The sequence below is a fragment of the Staurois parvus genome, unplaced genomic scaffold (genome assembly GCF_062004578.1).
Source record: "Staurois parvus isolate SC_StPar_1 unplaced genomic scaffold, SC_StPar_1.0 ptg000054l, whole genome shotgun sequence".
Lineage (NCBI taxonomy): Eukaryota > Metazoa > Chordata > Amphibia > Anura > Ranidae > Staurois > Staurois parvus.
In genome coordinates, this window is record NW_028317850.1 from 4,534,246 (window position 1) to 4,552,004 (window position 17,759).

The 17,759-nt window shown below is 37.4% G+C and overlaps 1 protein-coding gene across 5 annotated transcripts in view; it reads right to left on the minus strand.

Moving 5' to 3' along the window:
• The window catches only part of NEDD4 (NEDD4 E3 ubiquitin protein ligase), a 238,958-nt gene that overhangs the window by 104,858 nt on the left and 116,341 nt on the right, over positions 1-17,759 (minus strand). For all 5 annotated transcript variants that reach the window (XM_089667948.1, XM_089667943.1, XM_089667928.1 and 2 more), the window contains one exon: positions 4,770-4,820. In XM_089667948.1, the coding sequence (XP_089524074.1) occupies positions 4,770-4,820 (51 nt within the window). The remainder of the gene's footprint in view (positions 1-4,769; positions 4,821-17,759) is intronic.

A 17,759-nucleotide genomic window follows, 5' to 3' on the forward strand; every position in this document is an offset into this window, starting at 1 on the left:
ACTTAAAAGGCCGTAAGAAAAACAAAGTCATTTGCTAAGGGCTTACATACACTTTTAAGTCTATCTACAGCCAGAACTTTTTTCTCAGTTTTGGTTACAGTCCCAGGTCAAGTTTATTTATTTTGTGGCCCAATGCGAAGATTTTCTTTCACTTCGCCCATTTGCTGTCCTGGTATCATTACAGGAAATGATTGGATAACTCTCCAAAATGAGTTGAGATCCCATCATCATTGTCATTACCAGAATAGGTTTTCCTGTTCCTCTACTCCCTGTTCCAGTGACAACTATTAAGTTTTGAATTTCATATAATTTCTTGTTCCAGTAAAATCAAGATAAAAAAAAAAAGATATGCGTTTTTTTCCAAATCTTTGGTAAACAGCAGACAGGGCATCCAACAGCCTAAGGGCTCTTTCACAAATGCGTCTACTACTCCAGCACTGCTTATATCTTTCTCCAAGGACAATGACTATTAATCTGAACTCCAATAATGCTAGAGGTCTCAATATTCTTGGCAAATGCTTAACAATAAAAGAATACAACTCCATGAAAGTGGACATTCTTTTTGTCCAAAAGACCCACTTTAAAAAAACCTGAGCCTCTAAAGACACTACTACAAACATTATCCACAGGCATATAAGACGAATTGTGGAAAGCTTATTACTTTTAAAGAACTCTCTCCTTTAAATATCTACACAGCATAGAGGATAACCAAGGCCATTAGTACAAACAACAATATTGTTTATACTCCAATAAACCTATATTATCACCAATTCACAAAACAAAGTCACTGGAGATTTCAATAAAGTGGGAAATGCAAAAAAAAACCCCAAAACAGAATATAGATAGAAGGTTCAGTGACATGGATTGCTTCACATTTTGGAATGCTCATAAGGCCTACATGCATAACATCCTGCTAAAAATAGGCACCTATGCAACTCAACAATACATGCAACACATAGATGAGATGCTACAGAAATTTAAAACTACTGAAATATTAAAATAAAAAACTAAATTCAGAGATTATTAAACACAAGTAAATGCTCTGTACCCTTCCTCTATGCAAATATGAGAAAAGCCACATATGTCTTATTGTTACCAGCTATGCTCTTAAAACCAAAGCGGGGCCTACCTAGCAAATCAACTCAAAGTAATAGATCAAAATAACTCACAACCCACCCCAAGACCTAACAAACAAAAAAACGTTAGATTTTGTGACTGCCTTCAGCACACACTGTAATTACCTGTAAGACCTAAAAAAAATCCTCAATACTCTACAACCCACCTCAACTAAAATCAACTTCCTCCACTCTACAGACCTTTCTTCTTTCACCCAAGAACAAGTTATTGAATTGTCAAGACCATTGATTCCTCAGGAAATCAGCTTCAATAGACTGCTTTCCACATAAATATTATAACCAACTAAAAAATACATTGACCTTTTACCTTACAAATGTTTTCAATATGTCAATGTCACAGGCTCCAGTCCAAAATAAATGTTAGAAGCAATTATTATAACTATCCCAAAACCAAACCAAGTGAATACATCTCCAAGCCCAGTGGCTACAGACATATATCATTACTAAATGCAGGCACCAAAGTATATGCAAAATCACTTGCCTAGAGACTCTTAATTATCCTCCTAAGAGGTACAAAAATACAGGAGGCATGGCACTTGCCAATATTCTACATTACCAAACACTATGCTACTGTACTCAATCAATTCCAAGACTGGTGGGGTAACTCTAAAAAATATGGTCTGAGATGGAAAAACTACATTTATTCAACTTAAAAATCTGGATAGCTCAGGTATAACATCGCTAATATAAATTATACCCAACCAAACCAAAGTTATCATTTAAACCTTTGACTGGTAAGTAACTAACTCCAGCTAATGTATGTGTTATATGAACCCTAAACTCTATCTATTAAAAATTACCTCTCCCAAAAATAAAGGAATATAAAAATATATATTCTCATACATCCTGTGACACACTGGGAAAATATTTGTAAATAGATGAATGGTCTAAAGCCATACAATTTTCCTATAAGGAAATTGCTCCAATCATTGGGAATTTCTCCAAAAAAATCATTTTTAGATGGTACACCACTCCATTTAAACTATCCAAATTGTCATTTGAGTGATTCCTGTTAACATCATGATTCAAAAAAGAGCCAAACAACTATGTGATAATAAATGGCTTCATATGATTACTATCCTTAAATAAAAGACAGTTTTTTGGCATGATCCATCATATTTTCAATATCAATCCCAAAATGTCACAGTTTCTGTCAGGTTATGCAAACTTTTGAACACAACTGTTGTCATTTACAGGCAAAAAAAAGATCACAAGCCCATTTAGTAGAGGAGCTGAAGAGTAGAAAATACATCTAAGCGTTTGAGTGTTAATGCACTCCAATGGTTAGAATAAATTAATATTTTGGTCAATGGAATCCATTAACGCTCAAATGGTTGATGCACCTAACGTGTGTGCAATAGACAGCTTCAGGCGCACTTTTTTTTAAGCAGTGTTTCTCCTGGTAGGAGTTCTGATGTTCACAGGAGCAACTCAAACACCCTGTGTACATGAGGTCTAAATTATAGTGGAAATGAAAATTCTGGTGCTGAAACTGAAAATTCAAAATGCACTTGGCCAAAAACCAAAACAAGCTTTAAAATTGCGCACGCTCGTGGAATGGAATGAAACTGTGCTTTAAAAATTGCTACAGGTTAGCAGTTTAAAGTTTCAGAGGAGGTCTAGTACTAGAGTTATTGCTTTTGCTCTGACGTTCATGGTGATACCTCACGTGTGCGGTTTGAACTCCATTTACATACGTGGGCATGGCCTACGTATGCATTTACCACTACGTGCGAGCACAGGGGGACAGGGGCACTTTAAACTTTTTTTTTTTATTTATTTAATGTTATTTTTTTTTCATGAACTGTCCCTTTAAAAAAATTTTAATCACTTTTATTCTTATCACAAGAAATGCATGAATCCCTTGTGATAGAAATAATTAGAAACAGGTCCTCTTTATAGAGAGATATGGGGTCAATAAGACCCCACATCTCTCTTCTGCAATGTAAAGCATTGGATAAAAAAAAAAAAGCATTGATCTAGTGCTTTAAAAAATGTTTTAAATAATGCTGGAAGTGACATCACTCCGGTCCTCCAAGGGCATAGAGACGAGTGAAGGCCATCTTTCCTTCACTCATTTCTATGTCCAGCTCCGGGATCATTCGATGGTTTCTCAGGTAAGGCTGAGAACTACCGAGCGGCGGCCGGTCGTGGCAGCGACGGCAAGGGGTGGGGTTTTTTCGGCACCTGTATTTTTTATGGACAGCTTATATTGGTGCTTGCATTAAAAAAAATCACAAGTTTAGCCACTACAATGGCTGCTTCTGATGTATTGTAAAAAAAACTTTCAAAGTATGCATGAGATCAATTGGTTTCTAAATGTAAAGTACATTAAATTGCAACATTTTCTACCATACTGAAGAATTCACTGAATTCAAGAATTCTCTAGCAATGAATAAATGTATTGCATTGCTAGCAAAATTAGGGTGATGTGTAGCCTGCCACATAAACCGAAGAGAACTAGTTACAAAACAAAATCTGGAAATAGTTGTGCTCAAGTTCTCTTTTCACCAATTAATTTCCAACATTGTGTATTGCAGGTTCCCAAAGCCCTGAATCCTGTGCTAAGTGTTGAACTCTCAACTACACACACAGGCAGATGGACCTGGAACTCAGAACTCTATAAAAGCAGAAATGGGATAAGTTAGAAAAACTGTGGTTAACTATGGAATAAATGTGAAGAAATGTCACCAGCACACAAAGGATTCCTCAAACAGGTTCAAAGTTTTATTCTGTGGTCATATAATGCAAACAAAGGCTATTGTTTGCACTATGGGACCACAGAGTAAAACTTTCTTCACATTGAGTGCCCAGGTTCCCAGCCTGTGATCATTGCAGCACCCAGCTATACCGAACAGCCATCTTCAGGAACGTGCGCATTGGCAATATTTTGATTTAACTACGGAATAAATCTCGTTGCCTTTTGAAGGCAGTTGTTCAGTGAATGTCTCCCTAATAAATGTTGCTGACACTTAACTGCAGCAACTTACAATCTAAAAACAAAGACCTGACAACACTAAAATGTAATGCCTTCTGTTTGTTTGAACACAATAATAAATCTGATATACTGAATCAACTGTCATTGTGCTACATTCTAGAATGTACATAAAGCTGAAAAATGGTTAAAACCGTTACTAAATTTTCAATGTGCTAGATAAGTCACTTAACTGTAAAGGCTTATGGGTAAACCAACCTAAGAAGCCTGCTATAAAACATAGATTGTAACACAGAGTCATAAACACTCTGAGAAACGCTTGTCTGGCAGCACATCCAGTCTACATCTCTTACTGTAAGTTAACCACTTTATCGCGTGGAGGAGAGGCAGCTGTCTGCAAAACAATGTAGAGTGCTTGGCAATATCCAAAACACTAAGCTTACATAAGGTTAATTATTTTCATATTCACAAAGCCTGATATTCTCTTATATCCAAAAAGTCATGTGGTTGTTTCTGTCTAAAGGTAAGAGCTTCAGTCCTGAAAGGCAAGATTTGTATTTGAACTAAGGACACATATTGGCTTTAGTGACCTTACATAAATGGAAAAAAAAACAGACAAGATTTTGATTTGCAGGTTAGGTTTACAGAGGTATAAAGCAAAACATTAGGGTGTTCACGCATATCTTTACAGTACATACCGGCAACTGGTAAAGAGGAATATCCACTTGACCAAGAAAGTCATCTCTGGTCTACAAATGAAAAATAATGGTCAATAGAAAAAAATTAAACTGCTGCAAAACATGGCACTACAACTTTATTTAACTACTTGAAGACTGGACTGTTCCATCCCCTTCCAGTCTTGGCCATTTTAGAAGTTTTCAGCTCTGTCACACTTTGAATAACAATTAATGTTAATTGAACAACTAAGGCAACACTGTACCCACATGAATTTTATATAATGTTTTTGAGACTGATAGAGCATTCTATTAATATTTATCCACTACTGGGCTTTTTACTTTATGAAGTAAAACAACATTTTTCTTAGTTTTTATTTTGTTATAAAAATTTGCATAGAGGGGCCCAAAATCCCAAGGGCACCTTTAGGCTTTCAAGGAGCTTAAATTGCGCATCTAATTTCCTGATTAACCCATCGCATTTCTTGGGTCCATGAAGTACCAGGACAGGAGAAACACCCACAAAATGGCCACATTTTGAGAAAGCAAACACTCCAAGGTATTTTCTGAAAGGCATAGAGAGTATTTTGAAAATTGTATTTTTTTCCAGAAGTTTTTGGAAAATTAATTTTTTTCTTTTTTAAACAAAGTTGTCAATTTAATAAGATATTTCTAACACACAGCAAAGACATACTTAGAATTACACTCCAAAACATATTCTGCTACTCCCCTGAAGTATGGCAATACCATGTGTGAGAGACCTTTCACAGCCTAGCCACAAAGAAAGGCCCAAAATCCAAGGAGCACTTTCTGGCTTACTAGAGGTATAAATTACGCACCTAATGTCCTTACTATTCACCTCATTATTTGACAAAGACTGGCTCCACCATTCGAGTTCATTAACACATGAGGTTGGAGGGCAGTAAAAGCTTGCTGTTAAGCTGGGAATAATGCTCCTTTATTACAAACATTTAAGCAGCTTGATTACTGACAAAAGGTTGTGGTATGGGGCACTTTATACAGTTATACTTGACTTATTCACTCAAAGTAGACCAATACACAAGAGAGATGAAACAGTGCACACTCAAGATACACCTCACTGATGAATAACAGACAGAAGCATTAGGGCTAGATTTGAGGTACATAGGCATCGCACTCACACCCTGATCAACAGGAACAGTTCTTTAAATTGTGTGCCCCATGGCTCTATCATTAATGATTGCTCTAGAGGACCATTTCTCCAACACTTTGTAACCCAGATGCTACAGCAGCAGTATACAGTCAGGTGCACTGTCCCTGTTAGTTTGATTTCAAACGGTGAGTAAGGGGCCCCACTGTTTAAAGCGTTACTAAACCCACAACAGTAAAATCAGTCTGTATGTGCAGTAAAGCATGCTTGTTATACTCACTGTAGAACCTAAGGGGTTAATCCTCTGCATTGTGTAAAAAGGCTGTTTGATCCTGTGTTCTCTGATCCTCCCCTACTTCCAGTGTCCCCCTCTTATCTCCTGATAAGACATATCGTGTGGAGTCACTATGCACATGCGCAGTTGGGTGTGTATTTCTAGAGCTTTTTTTTTCTTGGGAGAGTGCATGTGATCAACACTATCCAGACACAGGTCAGGGGTTCTGCATCCTCCTAGAGCAGAATGAAAACTCCTCCTACAAGCTTTAACGTGCTCTGCTAGACACTGATAGAAATCACAAGACTGCTCTAACTGCGGATGAGAAAAGGTATTTAGCAGTTTATATTTACGAAAATAATTGCACTTCCATGTTCTGAGTACTGTGAGAGATCAGATACAGTGAATGCGGGGTCCTGGGTTTAATAACACTTTGTTTATACTCTAGGCATTATTATTTTATTTTATTTACCTTGTATAAAAAAATGGTCTGTAATTCAGAACATTGTATCAGATTTCACCTGTCATTCTTCCTATTTTATGCCCTTTTATAAAATGTGACCATAGCTTTTAGCAGTGCATTTTCATCATTGTGCATATCTTTTTAACCAGTAATGTAGTAAACCAAGATAAACCCAATCATACCAGTATGTGAAAGAAAGGAAAGAATCATGTCTGTGGCTCGTCCTAAGTGTATCCGCTTTTGATAATTAAAAAAAATAAAAAAAAGTAAAAGGGGGGGGGGGGGGTTAAACAAATATCTTAATAGTGCAAAAGATGGCACACACTGCCCCCCATTGGTATTTTTTTTAACTCTTAACTAACATAGCTGTGCAAGTGCCCAGATATCTGGCATGCATTGAGGTCTAGATATAGAAAACACTGAAGGTCATACCAAACCATTCTGTTTATGACTTTTGAATAATTAAATGCTGTAGAATTGGCTTTACATTTACTATAATGCAAATCAGTTAATGGTATAAAGCTGTATCACTAGCATCTGTAGTCAATGCCACACAGTGAACACATTAGCAATGAACATTGGTTTACAAAAATATTTCAGCAAAACTCTGTTGGATACCGCAGCTGTAATAAAATGTAGCAAGAACATTTGTTATTGCAGTCATATAAAAGGAAAAGATGCAAGACAATAAAGATTGATTTGACATGAAGCATGAATCAATTTTTACAGGTTAGACAAGAACATTAAGCAGAGTATCAAATGTGCAAAAGATGAAGCTCTTGACTTTACCTTATATAGTTTAAAGGCTAGAAGCATCTTTTGGATGATGTATGTCTAGTGTTATAAACAGGAAATGTATTATAGACCTATATAAGATATACTCTCACCGGCCACTTTATTAGGTACACCTGTTCAACTGCTTGGCAACACAAACTGCTAATAAGCCAATCACATGGCAGAAACTCGATGCATTTAGGCATGTAGACGTGGAGAAGACAACTTGCTGAAGTTCAAACCGAGCATCAGAATAGGGAAGAAAGGGGATTTTAGTGACTTTAAACGTGGCATGGTTGTTGGTGCCAGAGGGCCTTGGCCCACGTATTTAAAATACTGCTGATTTACTTGGATTTTCATGCACCATCTCTAGGGTTTACAGAGAATGGTTTGAAAAAAAAGAGAAAATATCCAGTGAGCGGCAGTTGTGTGGACGAAAATGCCTTGTTGATGTCAGAGGTCAGAGGAGAATGGGCAGACTGGGTCGAGATGATAGGCAACAGTAACTGAAATAACCACTTGTTACAACAAAGGTATGTAGAATACCATCTCAGAAGGCACAACACGTCGAACCTTGAAGCAGATGGCCTAGAGCAGCAGAAGACCCCACTGAGTGCAACTCTTGTCAGCTAAAAACAGGAAACAGAGGCTACAATTCACACAGGCTAACCAAAATTGGACAATAGAAGATTGATAAAAGATTGCCTGGTCTGATGAGTCTCGATTTCAGCAGCAACATTCAGATGGTAGGATCAGAATTTGGCGTAAACAACATGAAAGCACGGATCCATCCTGCCTTGCATCAACAGTTCAGGCTGATGGTGGTGGTGTAATGGTGTGGAGGATATTTTCTTGGCACATCTTAGTATTAATTGAACATCGTTTAAATGCCACGGCCTACCTGATTATTGTTCCTGACCATGTTCATCCCTGTATGACTACAGTGTACCCATCTTCTGGTGGCTACTTCCAGCAGGATAATGAACCATGTCACAAAGCTCAGATAATCTCATACTGGTTTCTTGAACAGGACAATGGATTCACTGTACTACAATGGCCTCCACAGTCATCAGATCTCAATCCAATAGAGCACTTTGGGATGTGGTGGAATGTGAGATTCACATCACGGATGTGCAGCCGACAAATCTGCAGCAACTGCATGATGCTATCATGTCAATATGGACCAAAATCTCTGAGGAATGTTTCCAGCACCTTGTTGAATCTATTCTATGAAGAATTGAGGCAGTTCTGAAGGCAAAAGGGGGTCCAACCCAGTACTAGCAGGGTGCACCTAATAAAGTGGCCGGTGAGTATATGATCCTTTTATACCAGAAATAAACTATTATAAAGCTCCTGAAAAGTGCAGAAAAAATCTCAAACAATACAGTGTCCTAATTCTGCACAAATCTACCGTAGCCCATGAAAATGATGGCTGCTGTTAATTACATTGTAAAACTAACTTGTAATATCACTACTTCAAAACTGGTTTATATATCATATTTAGTATTAGCTTCAAAAAAACGTAGGCATACTGAAACATGGGGTTAACTTTTTTCCATGCCAGAGGTTCTAACTGTCCCCCTTGCATTCAAAAATAAAATACAGATATTGCTAGAGACAGGCTTTACAAAAAAAAAAAAAAAAATTTAAAAATGATTGCTACCTCCGCTTCCCTAACCTTCACCATTAGAAAACGTAACCAGAATACTCCAGTGACCACCAGTACCTCACATTTTCCCACACATAAAAACCGCCCATATAGGTACATACACCAAATAACTAAAATATAAACATCAATTTTTCTTGAAGACAAAACACATCAACATTGTATCTGTTTATGTTCAGCACATTAACCTCACCAGCTGAACAGCAAATTACAATGTGTTATTGGCCAAACTGGCTGAGATCCTTCATGAGTTGGCCTTGTTGCTGAAACTAACAGAAGTAGAAACCATCATCACATAATTACTATCCTATTAGAGAACACATTTCTTTGTGTCTTCTGCATATCCAACTTGTCCAATTGTAAGCCATATGGAAAAGGATCACAAACCACAGGTTAAGAATATCTGCCACAAAGGTATGATACTACAATTAAAGTGCTATATCAGAGGATATGTCTCTAAAATGACAGTTGATCAAGGGGCCCTCAAAGTGTTTCTTCAGTCTTTCTCCATTCCTATCCAGACCATCTGTAATAGCTTAGCAAAAAGAAAGCTGGAGTAAAAAAAATCCTAGTGACCAAGACTAAACAATCTAATTTTACTTCCATCAGTCCAGAAAAGACAGAGAAATGAGACTATGATGAGGCAGATCTTGAGTTCTCAGGCCACAATGACTGCCAAAACAATTTAAAGGATAAGTTCACGTTTAGAAAAAATAAATGCACAATTTTGCAGGTAAAAAAATATATGCATTTTTTTTTTGTTAGGGACCTGTAAAGCATTGCACCCACAATCAGCAGATTTTGGGTATAATGCCACGGTCCTGCAGACTGTCTGTGTAGCTGTCTGCTCATACCTCAGATACAGGCAGGCAGTTACACTCTATAAGGAAGCTCAATGATCTACCTAGAGAGATCAACAGAGCTCTGGTAGTTCATTGAGAACTGCAAGACGACAGCTGTAAAGGCTGCTGGGACGTCTAGTTTTCCTATTCACAGAACACTGTTAGTGAATGACGTAGCCGGGCGGGAGAAGATCCCCTGCTAGCTCTAGCTGTCAAAATGGAGGGGGGGGGGGTATGGGGTCCGCTGCATTTCTAACAGGTTACATGTTACACCCTGAATATGGGTGTAACATGTTACAAAAACTGAGAAGAACACAATTGGAGCTTCAGGCTTCTAGGTAACTACCTATAATTGAAGTATTACTTTTGGATGGACTGATCCTTTAAAGTACCACCTGCCAAAGGAAAACATGTGGGATGCCATTCTTGGCCTCTTTCTCAAAGTGCTAGCTACAAGTCTGGCTTCTAAAATGTCTGCTTCCCTGAACAAGCATGCAGTAAATAAAGTCACATAAAAGTCTGAATTCCTTATTATTTACATATTAGTAACTCAAAGTAATCAAGCCATATGCAAGTAAATGTTAAAAGAAACAAGCCATATGCATGATGGCCAAGCAACCAGCATCTTCAAATAAAGAGCAATCGCAGCCTAAATATTTTTCTCCAGCTAGTTTCCTTTAAATCAAATGAAAGGTGCTATTAATACATAAAACTGTGGCAGTAGCACACTGCTTGCATCTAACGGTGAACTGTTTGCTTACGAACTGTAGAGCACCTCCTTGTCCTCACGACTGGAAAGAAAAACAGAGAGCATACACACCTGTGGCAGCTAATTACCAAAGCTTTCAACAAAGCGTTATTCTGAGGTGTTATGGGCAAGGTCATTCAGTGCACTATTTTCATTCCCAACTTTCCTTATTAAAGTGAATGGCATTTTTTCAATAAATGTGCTATTTCAACATACAGAAAATGAATCTGTCCATATGGTTGGCCTATTTTAAGGCTATGCCTGTAGTAGATGCAGGCTCAGTTGGTCTTCACACAGAAGTCTATAGTTGCAGAGAAGAAGAACTCACTTTTTATTGGCGGGAATAAAAATAACATCACGCACAGCAAAAAATAAACAAAGATGTGGACTATTGCTCCTGCTTATAAAAATATAGACTCAATAGATGTCTTTTATAGGCCAACATTCTTTCTGCTAAAACATCCCAGACATAACTGTACATTCTGGGCTTCTACTGCATAAATGGCTTCTCAGAAGTCACAGTAGGAGTGACCATCAAGCAGTTATTTTAATCAACACAGAATGTTTCTCTGCTCCCTCTAAAAATAAATCTGGCTGTCACAATTTCACACAACGCACTACTTTGAATATATCAATATTTGGCACAGTTGACTTACAGGTGTTGCACAGATTAAGCCTCCCATAGCACACTTAGATACTTGTTTAATTAAACAGTGCAGTTAGCACATACTGTATGTAGCAACCCATAGCAACTAGATATCAGTTAAGGATGTTGGAGCACAGACTACACTACATTATTTAATGCATACATTTGTTTAAAATGAGAAAACCATGATCCAGTGAGGGTAAGGCATAAGACATTTCAGAGCTCAAAATTCTGGCACTATCAAAGTAGAACTATAGACTAAACTTTTTTTTTCCATTTTGGATAAAATTAGGGAGGGTTATAGCCCCTTTCAATTCTGTTTTGCCATCTGGGGAGATGTCCCTTCACATTGTCACATTTCCAAAGAAGGAAGCAAGAAAAGTAAGGGAATCCCTTGGGGCCCCCCGGTCACTATAACTAGTGCCTCCATTGGAGGATTTCCCCCATTACAGTTCTGGGGTACAACCCAAAATTTGGGATTTTCTTCCACTTTCACAATCAGTGATAATGACAAACAGGACAAAAAGAGAGAGTGAATCTCCCTATTAGGGCAAATTTCATTTGTCATACGTAAAGCAGTAGAAAACTCTGCTTTTGAATTTGTACCTACAGGTAAGCCCAGGGTGGATAAAAATCAATGATTTTTTTTTAAAAAAATCAAAAAAATCGGATTTTTTTATTTAAATCGGATTTTTTTTAATTTAAATCGGATTTTTTTGAATAAAATGCTTTTTGAGGAAAATATATTACCATCCAAAGGTTATTCCATCATGAAATAAAGATTAGTTTTTTAATTATGTAGAATAAGGCTGTATATGTTTAATTTTTTTGGTAAATAAATTCCATTAATCCATTCACAATGTCATGCTCTTCCAGAGGTTTTTGTAAGATTATTGGGCAGTTTCTCTGCCTACAAGTTATTATCACAGATGCTCGGTTAACTTTTGCAGTTCTCAAAACTGAATTTGACTCAGCGGAGATCACATGCCTCTTCTTCACAGCAAAAATGTTATAACATGAACAGAGTTAAGAAAAAGACCTTAATCCTAACTTCTACAAACCTATGAATACAGAATCAACCCCTTCAGTGCTAAGTTTCAAGAAGTTCAGTGAATAGAATAGAAACAATATTTTTCTGATTGTTTGGAGTGGAATAGATCTGCACAAGAAGAAAGTGAAACGAAGTGTGAGGAGGAAGGGGATGACAGTCTAAGTTTCTTAAAATATATATATTTTGTTTAGCCAAATTAGTTAACAAACATGAATGTTTGTTTAAGCAAATAACATATGCTGGAATGGTATTGTTTCAGTTGAATAAATCTATTTAAATTGTTATTATTAAGGTAATGATTATTTTTCTCCTTCCTAAGTACAACAGAAAAGTTGTCCAAATATGAATGATTAACCTATTAAACTGGGGATAAAACTATAACTAATATGAAAAGTTGTTATTCTAAAAATCTTCATCTCCTTGCATATTAAAGTTATACCAGCAAGAATTAGTCTTTATGTAGAAAACTATGATTTAAATCAAGCCTTACTGACTAGTGATTTAAATCGTGATTTAAATTGTGATTTAAATCAAATCCACCCTGGGTAAGCCTACAATAAGGTACAGTGAATATCTCCTAAACTTGCGGTGTTTAGTAAATATTAACATTGGATGCAGCCGGTGACTTCACCAGTGCATGTGCTCTGCAGTAATGGCATACCTGTGCGGTCCCTTCAGAGTTCTGTGCCGTAAACCGTGACTCGCATGCGTAAAAGTGACATCACTGTGATTCAGCCATTCTAAGGACCGGAGCAAGTGAACCCGGAAACAAGAGCTGAGAAAGATGGAAGCCCTGTCAGCAGTGATAGCACATCGCTGGAGGGCTTCATTCTAAGGTAAGTCTTTCATAATATGTTCGCTTGCGATGCATGCTAGCACATTTTGCCATTGCCTTGCTGGGGATTGTTTTGTTTTTTTTCCCTGAAAGGTTGAGGTTTACTACCGCTTTTAGCATTTCACGCAAAACTGATATTTCAGATATGGATGGGGTTTGTGTACTAATTGGTCCTGGACTCCACACCATTAACAATAGTGCACAAGAGGAGTCTTATGTAAAAAAAAAAATAAAATAAAATAATGGCAATGTAGGTATAAACATAGATCCACTAAAATGTTAGGTAATAAAGCTGCAGGATGATGAATGTTGTCTACTGAAAATACAAATACCAAAATAATTAGCTAAAATGTGTTTTACTAACAAAATGCCTCTGGCCTAGAAGTGTTAGATGTAGAGTGGCTAGCTACTAATACCACTAAACTAAAAAGTAATTAGCTAAGTTGTGTATAGTCATTTGCTCCCTTTTGAACAAAGGGAAGGAAACAGGGAAACAATGCATAGGTATGAGGCAAAGCAAAGCATAGTAAAGTTGGCCATAAACAATAAATAAATCACTGGATACAGGACCCCGTAGATGGCCATAGTTGCCATTATTAAAGTTTTCAGTGTAGCAAATTCCAGCATTTACTAGCCACAATCGGAAGCCTTCAGGGTAACAAATGTGTGGCAATTACTGTTAACAGCAGTCAGAAAAGATCCCTAATGCACGCTGAATTCTTGGAAACCTCAAAGAGACCTAGAACTGATCGTTCCCTTTTCTATGGAAAAAGGGAACAAAGTTTTCACTGTGTGTATGTTGTGATTCCCTGCCAAGCTAGGAAGAAGACCGCTGTAGGTTCCCGTGGCATGTGAGTCATTTGAGGACAGGCAGATGTTCCACTGCCTGTAACCCTTCTTTGTGAGACATCCACCCCTTTCTGGCCAAATTTAAAAAATCTTTTTTTCTTGGAGAATTTTAGAAAATATAAACTACACAAGTATAATTATAATGAATTTCTACAATGTAAGTGAAAGGGGGTCATGTTCATTTTAAAAAGGTTGTCTCAACAATACAGTTGTAAAAAGTGAGGAATATAGTTTAACACCCATTTGTGAATACAGTTTTACATCTTTATAGTGAATGTTCTCTTAGTTTTTTAAATTATTTTCCTTGGTTATTTGGATTCAAAAACATTTTTGAAAAATGATTTAGGAATACAAGTTAAATTGTATTTAAAAAAAAAAAAAAAAAAACACATACCGCTCCAGGTAAAAGTGTATATAAACCAAAGAATAGAATAGTCAGCATACCAATCCTTAGGTATAGTGGTTGCATTAGTTTTCTTTTTCTAGCCTTCTTTAACTCTTTACAACTAGTCCCCAGCATAGGAACATTCAACTTGCAAACTTTCAAAAGATGCGAACACATGTGTTCACATGTCACACACTCAGTTTTGTTTTCCATTCAACCCAGATCCTCCTATCAACACAAGCAATGTTGGTGCTGCAATCTCCCCCACTGTGTCTTTATTTTATGACAGTGGGATTTCCCTCCCCAGAACACAGTGATCAGTGCTCACAGCCATTGTTTGCAAGCACTGATCTTTGGTGGATTAAGGAACAAGTTGGACCTACAAACGAGCTCCCTAAATTAACCTTGTTCGTAAGTAGGGGACTTGCTGTATTTTCACCTGATCCTGCGAGTTAACACACTTCATGGCAGGCTACGCACACTCCTCCACTGTATCTGTGGAGGAAGCCTTGCTGGTCACTCAGGCTGGATTTTAAACATGCCTGCATTTGTTCATCTCCATTACAGATATTTTTTCTATCTGTTGAAAACAAATGCAGCCACCACAAATAAGGACTGGTGAGCTGCAATATTTGTGTTCATGGTAGCTGCATGACAAAGACAAAATAAGGGGCGCATTAGACTTGTGTATTATCTAAGATTTATTGTATAAAACAAGTGGATATACTCACAAACCACGTTGAGTGGAAAGCAATTAAACATGAGGCAGAAACCAGCTTCAAGAACCACCTTGAGCAGTACTCAAGGGGGGCTTAGATGACAACATAAGAGAAGCAGAAGCTTTAAAAGGTTCCACCTTCTTCCTCAGACTTGAACACTGAAGAGGTTTTTTTTTGTTTATTTTTTTGTTTTTGGGATTGGTTATGCTTTAGCCCTGGTTCACACCTGTGCGACTTGTCATGTAATTTGGCAGTTTCAAATCACATGACAAATCGTACCCTATTGTTCACAATGGAACCGTTTAAATCAGTGCGACTTCAACTTTGCAGTGTCACACCGATTTGAAAAAAAGGTTCCTGCACTATTTTTTGCAATTTCATATGCGACTAGCATAGAGACCTGTGCATGAAGTCGCACAGATGTCAGCAACGTTGCACTGACATGCATCTTTGATACTGTCAACTTCAAGTGACGTCACATGATTTCAAAGTCAGATTCAGTGTGAACCAAGGTTTAAACTGGCTGCTCACATTACAATCAGACTGTACATTTCTAACTCTGCAACAGTCAGCTTAATACTTTTTCAAGATTACTTAAAGGACACCCAAGAAGTGCAGAGATGGTGTGGAAGTGCAATGTATCATAATGAATGTAATTGTAAGTAAACAAGGTTCTGTGTTATTAAGGATCCATGTGGCCATGTGCCATCTTGCTATATCATGTTGGCATGAGCTGTGTCACTGGGATGTTATATTACACATTGCATTATCATATACATCTTAAACCATTTTATTTATGAAGGTGCCATATTTCACCTTTGCATGTTTTATACTTGACAGCCTTGGTTGCCCTTAATCTTTGTGCTCCAAACACCACTTACTACCTCAAAACCTGCTCTTAGAGACCTTAGTCTAATTTTTTTTCATACATTGTAGAAAGCCCTACACTGGTGAGCTCCCCTATTTCCATCAAATTCTATAGTATGCAGCATGGCCAGCATACTCCTAATACTGACTGCCTGCACTACCACCCATGGCCCCATATACTCACTTGCTGTTTAAAAAAAAAAAGTGCAATCCTACACCCCCAAAGAAGGTTACTCACAATTCACAAAGCGCTTTTGGTCTTTATTTTTATTTCCTTGATGCTGCACCTTCCATAACTTAATTCACAAAGGTGCATGATTTATTTAGCATGATCTTTAAGTTACAGTGTTTGCATTAGTGCTACTGAAACAATGTTAGTTTTTGGGGTTTTTTTTATTATTTTTCCAACATTAAATACAAACAGATAAAGAGCACAATCGTAATAATTTCCTGATAAACCCAGTATAATAGAAAGAGATAACGACTTTGCAGTATATAATTATGAACAAATAGGAGGAAATGAATGTCCTGTATTGCTTGAGAAAAAAAAGCACCCCACGTATAGCTCTTCTGCCAGGAACCCTGGGAGGGTGAGCATGTTAAACCATAAGGTCCTACATTAAGTATGCCGTAGAGTGAGCCTGCTGGAGATTTCTGTCAAATGATATGGGACTGTCCTGGGGTGAGGCGTTTTTGGTCTAGTTTTACCTTGTTCATGGAGGAAAAGTTGGCTTTGCCTAATATATGTATCCTTGTACATATATGTGGCAAACCACTTAAACAATGACTTTTATCCAGTATTCTCAGAAATAAATTATACTAACAATAAGTAGTTGGGAAATCATATTGGTTCTAGTAATGATAGTACATTTTTAGGATTTCCAGAGATAGAGGTAGCAGAGGAACTGGCTCGGTTAAAGATTAATAAAGCAATGGGCCCTGATGGTATTCATCCCAGAGTTCTAAGAGACGGGTAACAAAAATAAAAAATGGTGACAGGTCTGGGGGTCAAAACATATCAAGAGCGATTTCAGCAACCTTACATGTACAGTGTGGAGGAAAGAAGGGAAAGGGGACACATGACTGAAACCTTTAAATACATCACGGGGGTGAATAAGGTTCAGGAGGGCAGTATTTTCAACACGTAATCAAAATCAAGAACACGGGGACATGACCTTAAACTAACTGGAGGAAAGTTCAAAGCTATTCTCAGAAAGTACTAATTTACTGAAAGAGTATTTGATGCTTGGAATAAACTTCCAGCAGAGGTAGTGAGCCAGTCAACAGTAAATAGCTTCAAACATGCTTGGGACAAGCATAGATCTATACTAAAAAGTTACCCCCCCCCCCAAAAAAAAAACAACAACAAAAGAAAGAGAACCGAAAAAACACACTGGAAAAAAAACAAAACAGAAACGGGCAGACTCAATGGACCACTCGGTCTTTTTCTGCAGTCACGTTGTCTCCTCAAAAGTGCTAGTGTCTCTCAAAAAACGTTAATCGGATTTCTTTTCTTTTATGCAAAGAAGCCACTGTTCTAAAGTGAAAAAAACATGATCCCCCTACTTTACAAATTTAGATAGATTTAATAAATAATGGTTTACCTAGCCATAAAATGACTTACACAGCCAGGGGTTGTCCAAAATTTTTTTTATAAAATTTGGTCGCCCTGGACCTCTGCGGTCCCAGGGGATGCAGAAATGTAATCTCTGTTAAACTCCCTTATGATTTATATAGTACCCTGATGCTTTGTGATCTTGTATTAA